Source organism: Nerophis ophidion, linkage group LG08 (assembly GCF_033978795.1).
Source record: "Nerophis ophidion isolate RoL-2023_Sa linkage group LG08, RoL_Noph_v1.0, whole genome shotgun sequence".
Taxonomy (NCBI): Eukaryota; Metazoa; Chordata; class Actinopteri; order Syngnathiformes; family Syngnathidae; genus Nerophis; species Nerophis ophidion.
Genome location: NC_084618.1, coordinates 6,717,060 through 6,733,721, shown reverse-complemented (window position 1 = coordinate 6,733,721; position 16,662 = coordinate 6,717,060). Strand labels below are relative to the sequence as shown.

Below are 16,662 nucleotides of genomic sequence, written 5' to 3'. Positions count from 1 at the left end.
AATTTCCCAACTCATATGGAAACGGGGTTTGTGAACCGCAGGGTTCAAAGCGTCTGGAAAATATTCTTTTTTCATTGGGTTTTTGCTCTTTTTTTTCTTACATTTTTACCAACAAAACTCGAGGTGTGGGCCGTAAATGCTCAACTTCATCAGTATTTATTGCCACCTTTCCCAACTTCTTTGTCGCGTGTTGCTGGCATCAAATTCTAAAGTTAATGATTATTTGCAAAGAAAATTTTTTTATCAGTTTGAATATCAAATAAGTTGTCTTTGTAGCATATTCAACTGAATATGGGTTGAAAATAATTTCTAAATCATTGTATTCTGTTTATATTTACATCTAACACAATTTCCCAACTCATATGGAAACGGGGTTTGTGAACCGCAGGGTTCAAAGCGTCTGGAAAATATTCTTTTTTCATTGGGTTTTTGCTCTTTTTTTTCTTACATTTTTACCAACAAAACTCGAGGTGTGGGCCGTAAATGCTCAACTTCATCAGTATTTATTGCCACCTTTCCCAACTTCTTTGTCGCGTGTTGCTGGCATCAAATTCTAAAGTTAATGATTATTTGCAAAGAAAATTTTTTTATCAGTTTGAATATCAAATAAGTTGTCTTTGTAGCATATTCAACTGAATATGGGTTGAAAATAATTTCTAAATCATTGTATTCTGTTTATATTTACATCTAACACAATTTCCCAACTCATATGGAAACGGGGTTTGTAAACCGCAGGGTTCAAAGCGTCTGGAAAATATTCTTTTTTCATTGGGTTTTTGCTCTTTTTTTTCTTACATTTTTACCAACAAAACTCGAGGTGTGGGCCGTAAATGCTCAACTTTATCAGTATTTATTGCCACCTTTCCCAACTTCTTTGTCACGTGTTGCTGGCATCAAATTCTAAAGTTAATGATTATTTGCACAAAAGTTTTTTTTTATCATTTTGAACATCAAATAAGTTGTCTTTGTAGCATATTCAACTGAATATGGGTTGAAAATAATTTCTAAATCATTGTATTCTGTTTATATTTACATCTAACACAATTTCCCAACTCATATGGAAACGGGGTTTGTGAACCGCAGGGTTCAAAGCGTCTGGAAAATATTCTTTTTTCATTGGGTTTTTGCTCTTTTTTTTTCTTACATTTTTACCAACAAAACTCGAGATGTGGGCCGTAAATGCTCAACTTTATCGGTATTTATTGCCACCTTTCCCAACTTCTTTGTCACGTGTTGCTGGCATCAAATTCTAAAGTTAATGATTATTGGTTTGTACTATTTTTTTCCATGCATTTTCAAAAGGCAATCGGATGTGGTTCACAGACAATAATTACATGAAAGTATGTCAATTCCAGATGGTGCGGGAATGGATGCTTAAGATGCTAGCAAAAAAAAAAAGAAACCAATACAATTCACAAAGAGGGGGGCGGGGGGGGAGACGGTAATGAGCTCAAAGAGGCGCTGTAAACACCAGGAGTCGAATGTTGGGAGTAAATTGGCTGCGAGCGCGCTCAAAACAAGAACAAAAGACTTGAAAAGGTACGCTCGTCATGACTCCGCCCATTTCGGTGCCATCTGTGATGAGGACTACATGGAAACATTTGGAAAGAAGTTGTAAAACTCCAACACCTGCTTCAACCAATCTGGAGCCAAAAAGAGTACATAAAATAACGAGGCTTGTCACACACACACACACACAAATAAATCCACTTAACTGCAGCACTAAAAAGGAGCAAACAGCTCCATAATGGATGCCATAATTACCATGACGATTCCTCCAGACTGCTCCGCCGTGCACATGCTCATGATGGGCGCCATGCCGATGGTGGTACCCTGGAAGTAGACCCCACTAAAGGAGGGAAAAAAAAAGTATGCACCTCATTAAAAAAAACAAACACCTGCATTAGTCTTAAAAGCTAAGACAGGCGCCTTGTTTGTTTGTTTGTCCTGTAGCACAGTGGTCCCCAACCACCGGGCCGCGGCCCAATACCGGGCCGTGGCCCGATTAGTACCGGGCCGCAGAAGAATCTTTTATTAAAAAAAAAAAAATAAATAATAATAATAATATTTTTTTTATTTTTATTAAATCAACATAAAAAACACAATATACACTTACAATTAGTGCACCAACCACACAAACCTCCCTTTTCCATGACAAAAACTTGTAGTCAGCTGGAGGCGTGTCTTAATGAAATTAAACAATCGATGTCTGCTAACTTTTTGCAACTCAACGCCAAAAAAACGGAAATGCTGATTATCGGTCCTGCTAGACACCAAACTCTATTTAATAATACAACTTTAACATTTGACAACCAAACAATTAAACAGGGCGACACGGTAAAGAATCTGGGTATTATCTTCGACCCAACTCTCTCCTTTGAGGCACACATTAAAAGCGTTACTAAAACGGCCTTCTTTCATCTCCGTAATATCGCTAAAATTCGCTCCATTCTGTCCACTAAAGACGCCGAGATCATTATCCATGCGTTTGTTACGTCTCGCCTCGACTACTGTAACGTATTATTTTCGGGTCTCCCCATGTCTAGCATTAAAAGATTACAGTTGGTACAAAATGCGGCCGCTAGACTTTTGACAAGAACAAGAAAGTTTGATCACATTACGCCTGTACTGGCTCACCTGCACTGGCTTCCTGTGCACTTAAGATGTGACTTTAAGGTTTTACTACTTACGTATAAAATACTACACGGTCTAGCTCCATCCTATCTTGCCGATTGTATTGTACCATATGTCCCGGCAAGAAATCTGCCTTCAAAGGACTCCGGCTTATTAGTGATTCCCAAAGCCCAAAAAAAGTCTGCGGGCTATAGAGCGTTTTCATTTCGGGCTCCAGTACTCTGGAATGCCCTCCCGGTAACAGTTCGAGATGCCACCTCAGTAGAAGCATTTAAGTCTCACCTTAAAACTCATTTGTAAACTCTAGCCTTTAAATAGACTCCCTTTTTAGACCAGTTGATCTGCCGCTTCTTTTCTTTTTATCCTATGTCCCACACTCCCTTGTGGAGGGGGTCCGGTCCGATCCGGTGGCCATGTACTGCTCGCCTGTGTATCGGCTGGGGACATCTCTGCGCTGCTGATCCGCCTCCGCTTGGGATGGTTTCCTGCTGGCTCCGCTGTGAACGGGACTCTCGCTGCTGTGTTGGATCCGCTTTGGACTGGACTCTCGCTACTGTGTTGGATCCATTATGGATTGAACTTTCACAGTATCATGTTGGACCCGCTCGACATCCATTGCTTTCCTCCTCTCCAAGGTTCTCATAGTCATCATTGTCACCGACGTCCCACTGGGTGTGAGTTTTCCTTGCCCTTATGTGGGCCTACCGAGGATGTGGTAGTGGTTTGTGCAGCCCTTTGAGACACTAGTGATTTAGGGCTGTATAAGTAAACATTGATTGATTGATTGATTGATTGATGACAAAGAAAAAGAAACTCTGGACTATTGGAATTACAGGAGCTAGTAAAGCTACAGACATTGTGTGTCATGTTTAAGGCTAGAAGTAAAATATTACCAGCAAATTTACAAAAAAATGTTTGTCATCACTTTTGAGAATACAGAGCATAGAAGAAAAGTTCATTTCAAACAACAATATTCAAGGACAACTTTAAAAGAAATGTGTACATCAGTGGTGGGGGTAAAATTGTGGAATTCTCTTTACAACAAAATAAAAAACAGTAAAAATATATTCCCATAGAAAAAAATATATAAAGATAGAACAATAAGATCATATGGACAGCCATAAGTGTTTACATTTTGCTTTTTATTTATTAATTTACTTATTTTTTGTCTGGTTTTGTATTTTCTCTGTATCATTCCGTGAGGTGTATATTATTACTATTATTTTCTTGGTTTGGTTTATACTTTATGACGTTTTGCACTTGTGTTTTTCTTGTGTTTTTTGTTTTTGATTGTTTCATTACATTTGGATATATGTGTCGGCTTAAATTATATTCATGAAGTAAGATGATGTACTATGTCAAAGGGGGCAGGAAATTATAAGATTTTCTTCATCCTGCTCCTTCTCAGGAATTGTGTGAATTTAAATTGTATAATTGTGATATAATTATGTATCGTTCTAAATTCACATCAATGAATGAGATAAATAAAAATGAAATGAAATGAAAAAAAAAGGAAAAGAAAAAAAAAAAAGGACATATTATTTTTATTAGCGCATGTCTAGAATTTCCACCGGGTCAAACTCGTCACGTCATGAGTGACACTTCCCCTGTCATCATTTTCAAAATGGAGGAGGCTGATTTCAATCATTTGAAATCGCATAAAGGGAAGAAGATTAAGAGCTATTCAGTAGGATTTAAGGTCCAAGCTATTGAATATGCTAAAAAGAACAGTAAGCAGCTATGTTTTATTCATATACCGTAGCTGCGTGTGTCAAATACGAGTCATTAAATGACTCCCGCCTCCTGGTGGTAGAGGGCGCTAGTGATCCTTCTTGCGACTACTCGGCTGCAGAAGAAGTGACAACAAGCAGCAAGAATTTTTTTTCCTCTCGCTTGCACCTTTAACATGGAGGATTACATATCTAAAATAAAACCGTTTTCTAAATTGGACTTTCAATCGAAGCAGGAGCTAATAAAGGAAGATCTCCATCGAGACAGAGAGACTTTTAAAACTGAAGAAAGATAAGGAAGACTTCTATAAACAAGTTATCGATGCTTTTGATCAGAAGGAGCTGCGCTTGGACTTCATTTATAAGTCAAAGTAAGATAATAATAATGTTTTTTTTTTAGTAAATGTGCTTTTCATGATGGTATCCTTACATCACACTCATATTTATAAGCGCAGGCCTTTGGTAAGCGCCGGAGTGAGAAGGACTATTAAAATCTTGGCATTAAAACCAAAAAAATAAAGACAACTTCAAATTGTTTTCTTTGTCTTACTTTGGCCAAAAACAGAACAAACACAGTGTGAAAATATTACAATATTTCCCGGGCGGGGCCCCCGCTGCTGCTCACTGCTCCCCTCACCTCCCCAGGGGGTGATCAAGGGTGATGGGTCAAATGCAGGGAATAATTTTACCACACCTAGTGTGTGTGTGTGGCAATCATGGGTAATTTAACTTAACTTAAAAATATATATAAAAAACAAAACAGGTTAAGGTTTAGATCCATGAAGGAAAGAAGAAAGTGAATGAATGTTTATAACTGAATACATTTACATAAGTATAATTTTTTTCTTTTGTACTATTTTTTTTTTTTTTTATGATTTAAGTAACATTTGTAACAACATTTTCCCAAAACACAACATAGAATGTGAGATATAACAGGATAATGCATACATCATTGCTTAAAAAAAAGTGGGACCCCAAAAATTCACTGTGGGAGCCCATTTTTAGGACTTGATGGGGTCCCTGGGACCCCGTTTCGAAAACATTTTTTTTTAAATGATTTAAGTAACATTTGTGACAACATTTTCCCAAAACACAACATAGAATGTGAGATATAACAGGAAAATGCATATATTTATCATTGCTTAAAAAACAGTGGGACCCCAAAAATTCACCGTGGGAGCCCATTTTTAGGACTTGATGGGGTCCCTGGGACCCCGTTTCGAAAACATTTTTTTTTTTATGATTTAAGTAACATTTGTGACAACATTTTCCCAAAACACAACATAGAATGTGAGATATAACAGGATAATGCATACATCATTGCTTAGAAAACAGTGGGACCCCAAAAAAATCACTGTGGGAGCCCATTTTTAGGACTTGATGGGGTCCCCGGGACCCCGTTTCGATTTTTTTTTTTTTTTTATGATTTAAGTAACATTTGTGACAACATTTTTCCAAAACACAACATAGAATGTGAGATATAACAGGATAATGCATATATTTATCATTGCTTAAAAAACAGTGGGACCCCAAAAATTCACTGTGGGAGCCCATTTTTAGGACTTGATGGGGTCCCCGGGACCCCGTTTTGAATTTTTTTTTTAATGATTTAAGTAACATTTGTGACAACATTTTCCCAAAACACAACATAGAATGTGAGGTATAACAGGATAATGCATACATTTATAATTGCTTAAAAAACAGTGGGACCCCAAAAATTCACTGTGGGACCCCATTTTTAGGACTTGATGGGGTCCCCGGGACCCCGTTTCGATTTTTTTTTTTTTTAATGATTTAGGTAACATTTGTGACAACATTTTTCCAAAAAAACAACATTGAATGTGAGATATAACAGGATAATGCATACATTATTGCTTAAAAAAAAGTAGGACCCCAAAAATTCACTGTGGGACCCCATTTTTAGGACTTGATGGGGTCTCCGGGACCCCGTTTCGAATATTTTTTTTTTTAAATGATTTAAGTAACATTTGTGACAACATTTTCCCAAAACACAACATAGAATGTGAGGTATAACAGGATAATGCATATATTTATAATTGCTTAAAAAACAGTGGGACCCCAAAAATTCACTGCGGGACCCCATTTTTAAGACTTGATGGGGTCCCCGGGACCCATCCATCCATCCATCCATTTTCGGGACCCCGTTTCGAAAACATTTTTTTTTTTATGATTTAAGTAACATTTGTGACAACATTTTTCCAAAAAAACAACATAGAATGTGAGATATAACAGGATAATGCATACATCATTGCTTAAAAAACAGTGGGACCCCAAAAATTCACTGTGGGATCCCATTTTTAGGACTTGATGGGGTCCCCGGGACCCCGTTTCGATTTTTTTTTTTTTTTAATGATTTAAGTAACATTTGTGACAACATTTTTCCAAAAAAACAACATTGAATGTGAGATATAACAGGATAATGCATACATCATTGCTTAAAAAAAAGTGGGACTCCAAAAATTCACTGTGGGAGCCCATTTTTAGGACTTGATGGGGTCTCTGGGACCCCGTTTCGATTTTTTTTTTTTTTTAATGATTTAAGTAACATTTGTGACAACATTTTCCCAAAAAAACAACATTGAATGTGAGGTATAACAGGATAATGCATATATTTATAATTGCTTAAAAAACAGTGGGACCCCAAAAATTCACTGTGGGACCCCATTTTTAGGACTTGATGGGGTCCCTGGGACCCCGTTTCGAAAACATTTTTTTTTTTATGATTTAAGTAACATTTGTGACAACATTTTCCCAAAACACAACATAGAATGTGAGGTATAACAGGATAATGCATATATTTATCATTGCTTAAAAAACAGTGGGACCCCAAAAATTCACGGTGGGACCCCATTTTTAGGACTTGATGGGGTCCCCGGGACCCCGTTTCGTTTTTTTTTTTTTTTTTTTAATGATTTAGGTAACATTTGTGACAACATTTTTCCAAAAAAACAACATTGAATGTGAGATATAACAGGATAATGCATACATTATTGCTTAAAAAAAAGTAGGACCCCAAATATTCACTGTGGGACCCCATTTTTAGGACTTGATGGGGTCTCCGGGACCCCGTTTCGATTTTTTTTTTTTTTTAATGATTTAAGTAACATTTGTGACAACATTTTCCCAAAAAAACAACATTGAATGTGAGGTATAACAGGATAATGCATATATTTATAATTGCTTAAAAAACAGTGGGACCCCAAAAATTCCCTGTGGGACCCCATTTTTAGGACTTGATGGGGTCCCTGGGACCCCGTTTCGAAAACATTTTTTTTTTTATGATTTAAGTAACATTTGTGACAACATTTTCCCAAAACACAACATAGAATGTGAGATATAACAGGATAATGCATACATCATTGCTTAGAAAACAGTGGGACCCCAAAAATTCACTGTGGGACCGCATTTTTAGGACTTGATGGGGTCTCCGGGACCCCGTTTCAATTTTTTTTTTTTTTTTATGATTTAAGTAACATTTGTGACAACATTTTCCCAAAACACAACATAGAATGTGAGGTATAATAGGATAATGCATATATTTATCATTGCTTAAAAAACAGTGGGACCCCAAAAATTCACTGTGGGACCCCATTTTTAGGACTTGATGGGGTCCCCGGGACCCCGTTTCGAAAATTCCTAGCGCCAACACTGATGGAGTATTGGTGCGTGCAAAATAAATGTGGCCTGCGGGCCGATTCTAATACTAATCAAAGATCATTCCGGGGCCATAGATCAGTGATCCGATCAGTACCGGGCCGATGAAGAATTTTTTATTAATTTTTATTTTAAAAAAATAATATTTTTTTTAAATTAAATCAACATAAAAAACACAATATACACTTACAATAAGTGCACCAAACACAAAAACTTCCCTTTTTTGACAAAGAAAAAGTAAATAAATGAATAAATAAATAAAAGGATTTCCCCCCACCCCACCGGGCCGCGGGACAAATTATGAAGCGTTGACCGGTCCGCAGGTACAAAAAGGTTGGGGACCACTGCCATAGATCATCCATGCCTTGACTTTGACACATGTGCTCTTTAGCAGTGATTTTCAACCTTCTTGGTGCGGAAATTGTTGATTGTCAAGTACGGATGTACTTTGTGGACGCCGTCCGCTCCTCACGCTGTAAGTCTTTGCTGTCATCCAGCAGTCTGTTTTTGTTTACTTTGTAGCCAGTTCAGTTTTAGTTTTGTTTTCCATAGCCATCCCCAAGCTTCAATGCCTTTTTTTAAGGGGCACTCGCCTTTTGTTTATTTATTGTGGCACTCGATTTTATTGGTTATCGCATTTTTTTTAATCCAGATTTGCTCCAACCGGCAAAACAACCAAACAAGTGGCCATTAAAAAAACGATACCTGATGAGCTGAGCGTTGTCATGCGGCTTCAGAGGCAGCAGCTTGACTTTCCTCCAGTCCAGGAACTCGTGCAGCGTGGTGAAAGGGTCCTGGGTGATGGGACACTTGTCCACGTCGCTCCACACTTCCAGGCCCACCAGCGCCACCCGGATGTTGAGAGCCCTGTAGAACTGATGCGTAGAGCAGGATGGATTCCTTCAAACCTCAATCATCCTGGGTTCTCCAGAGACTCTCGTTGATGCCATTGTTACCTTGTCCACGTAATTGGCGATCTCCGCCAGACGCTGCTTGACCTTCTCCACGTCCTTGCCGTGCTTCTGGAACTTGGCGGCGGGAGAGAAAAGGAGAGAAAGGGTTGTTCCGACGTTTCCAGAGGGAAGGACTTCCTGCGTGGCGCTTACCTCTCGGTTGTCGGCCACGATGATGAGCTCCACGTACTTGGTGGTGGTCGCCTGGGCGTGGCGCCTTTGCTACAAGCGCGGGGACGAGAAGAAGGAAGAGAAAACGAGACGTCAGAAACCGGGCGTGTAGCGGATTTAAAGCGAAATTACAGCACAGAAAAAACTGCATACAAGCAGAACACCCGAGAACGTAGGGTAGGGTACCTTTCGCCTTTGAACCGATACTTGGGAATTGATACCCGTTTCTCACCGAGGCCTTGGGACGGCGTGGCGCGGTTGGGAGAGTGGACAGTGCCAGGAATCTAAGGGTTCCTGGTTCGATCCCCAGCTTCTACCAACCTAGTCACGTCGACACTTCACCCTTGCTCCTGATGGGTCGTGGTTAGGGCCTTGCATGGCAGCTCCCGCCATTAGTGTGTGAATGAACGGGTCAATCAATCAATCAATCAATCAATCAATCAATCAATCAATCAATCAATCAATCAATGTTTATTTATATAGCCCTAAATCACAAATGTCTCAAAGGACTGCACAAACCAATACGACTACAACATCCTCGGAAGAACCCACAAAAGGGCAAGGAAAACTCACACCCAGTGGGCAGGGAGAATTCACATCCAGTGGGACGCCAGTGACAATGCTGACTATGAGAAACCTTGGAGAGGACCTCAGATGTGGGCAACCCCCCCCCCCCTCTAGGGGACCGAAAGCAATGGATGTCGAGCGGGTCTAACATGATACTGTGAAAGTTCAATCCATAGTGGCTCCAACACAGCCGCGAGAGTTCAGTTCAAGCGGATCCAAGACAGCAGCGAGAGTCCCGTCCACAGGAAACCATCTCAAGCGGAGGCGGATCAGCAGCGTAGAGATGTCCCCAACCGATACAGGCGAGCGGTCCATCCTGGGTCCCGACGAGCGGTCCATCCTGGGTCTCGACTCTGGACAGCCAGTACTTCATCCATGGTCATCGGACCGGACCCCCTCCACAAGGGAGGGGGGGACATAGGAGAAAGAAAAGAAGCGGCAGATCAACTGGTCTAAAAAGGAGGTCTATTTAAAGGCTAGAGTATACAGATGAGTTTTAAGGTGAGACTTAAATGCTTCTACTGAGGTAGCATCTCGAACTGTTACCGGGAGGGCATTCCAGAGTACTGGAGCCCGAACGGAAAACGCTCTATAGCCCGCAGACTCTTTTTGGGCTCTAGGAATCACTAATAACCCGGAGTCTTTTGAACGCAGATTTCTTGCCGGGACATATGGTACAATACAATCGGCAAGATAGGCTGGAGCTAGACCGTGTAGTATTTTATACGTAAGTAGTAAAACCTTAAAGTCACATCTTAAGTGCACAGGAAGCCAGTGGGCAAGGAGAACTCACACCCAGTGGGACGCCAGTGACAATGCTGACTATGAGAACCCAGGGGACCGAAAGCAATGGATTTCGAAGGGGTCTAACATGATATTGTGAAAGTTCAATCCATAGTAATGTGGAAATAGTGTCAAAGCCCTTTGAGTAGGTAGAAAAGCACTACACAAGTATAACCCTGTCAAGACTAGGACTTGGGCGTGGATTGTTTTCCCGAGCTGCAAAGCGATTGAAGTGGACTTTGGGGTTTGTTTTTCCAGAAGGCAAAGGAAAGTTGGCGCGGGCAAGGCGTGAATGTAAGTACATCTTTTATTTGAACACTATAACTACTAAAAAAAACGTAACAAACAAAAAACGCGCACAAGGGCGGAAGTACCAAACTGACTAAGGAAACGAAACTTGCACAATGGCATAAACTATGAACAATAAACAAAAACTTCATTGGCATGGAACTGTAAACATGACATGAAGAAGTTTCTTATTGGCATAAATAAAGAAGTCTACACCTGCTCGCAAAGATGTCCAGGTTTGGTGGGCCATTGAACCCGCACGACGGCTTGAGACAGTCACACACCTCTTCCGGTGGGCGTTTCAGTGTTATAACTTCACCTTGATCGTTACTTTTTAAGCCAAAACGCGTCCGTTCTTCCTTTTCTGTCTACACATCGTGTCTGCTTGCGAGTACTCTGTGATTGTGCGCTGCCGAACATGCTCGTCTGCTTGTCAACCAGCAATGACACGACGTGATGACGACGGGGGTGCAGGGGACCGGTACTTTTTAGAGGCGGTATAGTACCGAATATGATTTATTAGTACCGCGGTACTATACTAATACCGGTAAAGCAGGGGTGCCCACACTTTTTCTGCAGGCGAGCTACTTTTCAATTGACCAACTCGAGGGGATCTACCTCATTTATATATATCATTTATATTTATTAATTTATGAAAGAGACATTTTTGTAAACAAGTTCAATGTGTTTAATGATAATACAAGCATGTGTAACACATATAGATGTCTTTCTTTCACAAAGACAAGAATATAAGTTGGTGTATTACCTGATTCTGATGACTTGCATTGATTGGAATCAGACAGTAATGATGATAACGCCCACATTTTCAAATGGAGGAGAAAAAAAGTTGTCCTTTCTGTACAATACCACATGAAAGTGGTTGGTTTTTGGCATCTCATTCATTCAGCTTCCATACACTTTTCAAGAAAAACATTGGCGGCAAATTCCGTAGCTTGCTTGATTGACATTCACGGCACCCGAGGGTCTTGTGAGATGACGCTGGCTGCTGCCAGTTCATTATTATGAAAAAATGACAAAGAGGAAGGCGAGAAACACTTTTTATTTCAACAGACTCTCGCGCCGTCCCTTCCGTCAAAACTCTAAAGGCCGACTGCACATTTCCTATCTTCACAATAAAAGCCCTGCTTCATGCTGCCTGCGCCAACAAAATAAGAGTCTCTTTCTGAGGGATCGCTTGTGCACGCCAGTTTTCCGAGACTCTGTATTTAGTTAGCGCAGGCAGCATGAAGCAGGGCTTTTATTGTGAAGATAGGAAATGTGCAGTCGGCCTTTAGAGTTTTGACGGAAGAGTCTGTTGAAATAAAAAGTGTTTCTCGCCTTCCTCTCGGTCATATTTTCATAATAATGATCTTGCAGCAGCCAGCGTCATCTCACAAGACCCTCCGGTACCGTGAATGTCATTTAAGTGACGTCTTGGTGAAGATTGATGATCACTCATTTTTAGGTCTATTTTTTAAAAAAGCCTGGCTGGAGATCGACTGACACACCCCCCGCGGTCGACTGGTAGCTCGCGATCGACGTAATGGGCACCCCCGCGGTAAACTGTACAACCCTACAGTGAGCAGTTATCGAACAGGGTTATTCCATCATTTCAATAATAAAAACAAACTTAAGACCCAAAACATAGCAATGTTGGATTTCACGTGCGACTGGCGGGATTTGGTTGGCGCCCAAAAAAAATCTACCGGGCTGTGCAACCATCCCTATGTGGACGCTGCACAACGTTGGTAAAAACATCAAAATGATCTTTTTGGGAACAAGCTTCTGCGGAGGCGATGAGGTTGGCTCGTCGCCACGGCGCCAGCTGCTCCGGTGACGCTCGCACGGGCAGAAGCACTTGTCTGGAAACGACTTCATCTGCACGTCAAGCTCGGTTTGCACACGCTGAGTGTGTAGCCGCGACATAGGTAGAATGTTTGGTCAGTGAGGTGGTACACTTTAAAATAAAACCGCTTTTGCTGGCTTTTTTTTTTTTGCGACCTCTGCAAACGTTGAGCACACTAACGACATGTCGCGAGAACAAGGGTACTCCCTATTTACATTACTTCTCTGTATTTTTTTCCCAAGAGGAGACTTGGAAAAATAAAAAGCAACAAATGGAGGGGAATGTCTCCTTCTACATCTCCTGTATTTATACCTCAACGTTTTATCCAAAAGGAGACTGTGGGTTGCAAGAAAATGGCGCACTGTGGCAAATAAAAAACAAAAAGCAAGAATTTTTTTGAGTTGGTACCTGATGAAAAAAGTTTGAGAACCACTGCTCGACTATTTTTGCAGTAGTTTGCTAAATTTTTATCCAAGAGGAGACCGAGGGCAGCAAGAAAAAGGGGCACTCTAGCAAGGAGGACACACACAGCAACAATGGAGGAGAATGTGTCCTCCTCCTTACTTCTTTGCGTTTTATCCAAGAGGAGACTAAGGGCAGCAAGAAAAAGGAGCACTCCAGCAAGGAGGACACAAACAGCCACAATGGAGGAAAATGTGTCCTCCTCCTTACTTCTTTGCGTTTTATCCAAAAGGAGACTGAGGGCATCAAGAAAAAGGAGCACTCTACCAAGGAGGACACATACAGCAACAATGGAGGAAAATGTGTCCTCCTCCTTACTTATTTGCGTTTTATCCAAGAGGAGACTGAGGGCATCAAGAAAAAGCAGCACTCTAGCAAGAAAAACACAAACAGCATTTATCGACGATAATGCGTCCTCCCCCTTACTTCTTTGAATTTTATCCAAGAGGAGACTGAGGGCAGCCAGAAAAAGAAGCACTCTACCAAGGAGGACACAAACAGCAACAATGGAGGAGAATGTGTCCTCCTCCTTCCTTCTTTGAGTTTTATCCAAGAGGAGACTGAGGGCATTAAGAAAACGGCGCACTCTAGCAAGGAGGACGCAAACAGCTACAATGGAGGAGAACGTGTCCTCCTCTTTACCTATTTGTGTTTTATCCAAAAGGAGACTGAGGGCATCAAGAAAAAGGAGCACTCTACCAAGGAGGACACAAACAGCAACAATGGAGGAAAATGTGTCCTCCTCCTTACTTCTTTGCATTTTATCCAAAAGGAGACTGAGGGCAGCAAGAAAAAGGAGCACTCTAGCAAGGAGGACACAAACAGCCACAATGGAGGAGAACTTGTCCTCCTCCTTACTTCTTTGCGTTTTATCCAAGAGGAGACTGAGGGCAGCAAGAAAAAGGAGCACTCTAGCAAAGAGGACACAAACAGCAACAATGGAGGAGAATGTGTCCTCTTACGTCCACAGTATTTACTTATTTGCATTTTAACCAACAGGAGACTGAGGGCAGCACATAGGAGGAACACTTCCAAGGAGGACACAAACAGCAACAATGGAGGAGGATGAGTCCTCCCCTTATTTCTTTGCCTTTTATTCAAGAGGAGACTGAGGGCATCAAGAAAACGGTGCACTCTAGCAAGGAGGACACAAACAGCAACAATGGAGGAGAACGTGTCCTCCTCCTTACTTATTTGTGTTTTATCCAAGAGGAGACTGAGGGCATCAACAAAAAGGAGCACTCTAGCAAAGAGGACACAAACAGCGACAATGGAGAACGTGTCCTCCTCTTTACTTATTTGTGTTTTATCCAAAAGGAGACTGAGGGCAGCAAGAAAAAGGAGCACTCTAGCAAGGAGGACACAAACAGCAACAATGGAGGAGAACGTGTCCTCCTCCTTACTTCTTTGCGTTTTATCCAAGAGGAGACTGAGGGCAGCAAGTAAAAGGAGCACTCTACCAAGGAGGACACAAACAGCAACAATGGAGGAGGATGAGTCCTCCTCTTACTTCTTTGCCTTTTATTCAAGAGGAGACTGAGGGCATCAAGAAAACGGCGCACTCTAGCAAGGACACAAACAGCAACAATGGAGGAGAACGTGTCCTCCTACGTCTACTGTATTTACTTCTTTGCGTTTTATCCAACAGGAGACTGAGGGCAGCAAGCATAGGGAGTACTCTAGCAAGGAGGACACAAACAGCAACAATGGAAGAGGATGCGTCCTTCCCCTTACTTATTTGCGTTTTATCCAAGAGGAGACTGAGGGCATCAAGAAAAAGGAGCACTCTGGCAAGGAGGACACAAACAGCAACAATGGAGGAGGATGAGTCCTCCCCTTACTTCTTTGCCTTTTATTCAAGAGGAGACTGAGGGCAGCAAGAAAAATGAGCACTCTACCAAGGAGGACACAAACAGCCACAATGGAGGAAAATGTGTCCTCCTCCTTACTTCTTTGCGTTTTATCCAAAAGGAGACTGAGGGCAGCAAGAAAAAGGAGCACTCTAGCAAGGAGGACACAAACAGCAACAATGGAGGAGAACGTGTCCTCCTTACTTATTTGCGTTTTATCCAAGAGGAGACTGAGGGCATCAAGAAAAAGGAGCACTCTACCAAGGTGGACACAAACAGCAACGATGGAGGAGAATGTGTCCTCCTCCTTAATTCTTTGCGTTTTATCCAAGAGGAGACTGAGGGCATCAAGAAAAAGGAGCACTCTAGCAAGGAGGACACAAAGAGCAACAATGGAGGAGAATGTGTCCTCTTACGTCCACAGTATTTACTTATTTGCATTTTAACCAACAGGAGACTGAGGGCAGCACGTAGGAGGAACACTCTACCAAGGAGGACACAAACAGCAACAATGGAAGAGGATGAGTCCTCCCCTTACTTCTTTGCCTTTTATTCAAGAGGAGACTGAGGGCATCAAGAAAACGGCGCACTCTAGCAAGGAGGACACAAACAGCCACAATGGAGGAGAACGTGTCCTCCTTCTTACTTATTTGCGTTTTATCCAAAAGGAGACTGAGGGCATCAAGAAAAAGGAGCACTCTACCAAGGAGGACACAAACAGCAACAATGGAGGAGAACGTGTCCTCCTCCTTACTTCTTTGCGTTTTATCCAAGAGGAGACTGAGGGCAGCAAGAAAAAGGAGCACTCTAGCAAGGAGGACACAGACAGCCACAATGGTGGAGAACGTGTCCTTCTCCTTACTTCTTTGCGTTTTATCCAAGAGGAGACTGAGGGCATCAAGAAATAGGAGCACTCTAGCAAGGAGGACACAAACAGCCACAATGGAGGAGAACGTGTCCTTCTCCTTACTTCTTTGCGTTTTATCCAAAAGGAGACTGAGGGCAGCAAGAAAAAGGTGCACTGTAGCAAGGAGGACACAAACAGCAACAATGGAGGAGAATGTGTCCTCCTCCTTACTTCTTTGCCTTTTATTCAAGAGGAGACTGAGGGCATCAAGTAAAAGGAGCACTCTACCAAGGAGGACACAAACAGCCACAATGGAGGAGAACGTGTCCTCCTCCTTACTTCTTTGCGTTTTATCCCAGAGGAGACTGAGGGCAGCAAGAAAAAGGAGCACTCTACCAAGGAGGACACAAACAGCAACAATGGAGGAGAATGTGTCCTCCTCCTTACTTCTTTGCGTTTTATCCAAGAGGAGACTGAGGGCATCAAGAAAAAGGAGCACTCTACAAAGGAAGACACACACAGCAACAATGGAGGAGAACGTGTCCTCCTCCTTACTTATTTGCGTTTTATCCAAGAGGAGACTGAGGGCATCAAGAAAAAGGAGCACTCTAGCAAGGAGGACACAAACAGCAACAATGGAGGATAATAAGTCCTCCCCTTACTTCTTTGAATTTTATCCAAGAGGAGACTGAGGGCATCAAGAAAAAGGAGCACTCTAGCAAGGAGGACACAAACAGCAACAATGGAGGAGAACGTGTCCTCCTCCTTACGTCTTTGAATTTTATCCAAGAGGAGACTGAGGGCATCAAGAAAAAGGAGCACTCTAGCAAGGAGGACACACACAGCAACAATGGAG

At 41.7% G+C, this 16,662-nt stretch overlaps 1 protein-coding gene across 3 annotated transcripts in view; it reads right to left on the bottom strand.

Annotated features, from left to right (window-relative positions):
* LOC133557238 (disintegrin and metalloproteinase domain-containing protein 12-like) overlaps positions 1-16,662 on the bottom strand; it is a 299,103-nt gene that overhangs the window by 82,148 nt on the left and 200,293 nt on the right. For all 3 annotated transcript variants that reach the window (XR_009807734.1, XM_061907553.1, XM_061907554.1), the window contains 4 exons: positions 9,146-9,214; positions 8,996-9,067; positions 8,745-8,914; positions 1,765-1,849 (listed from right to left, as the gene is read on the bottom strand). Coding sequence is in view for 2 of the 3 variants with exons in the window: in XM_061907553.1 (XP_061763537.1) it covers positions 1,765-1,849; positions 8,745-8,914; positions 8,996-9,067; positions 9,146-9,214 (396 nt within the window). In the remaining variant the exon portion in view is untranslated. The remainder of the gene's footprint in view (positions 1-1,764; positions 1,850-8,744; positions 8,915-8,995; positions 9,068-9,145; positions 9,215-16,662) is intronic.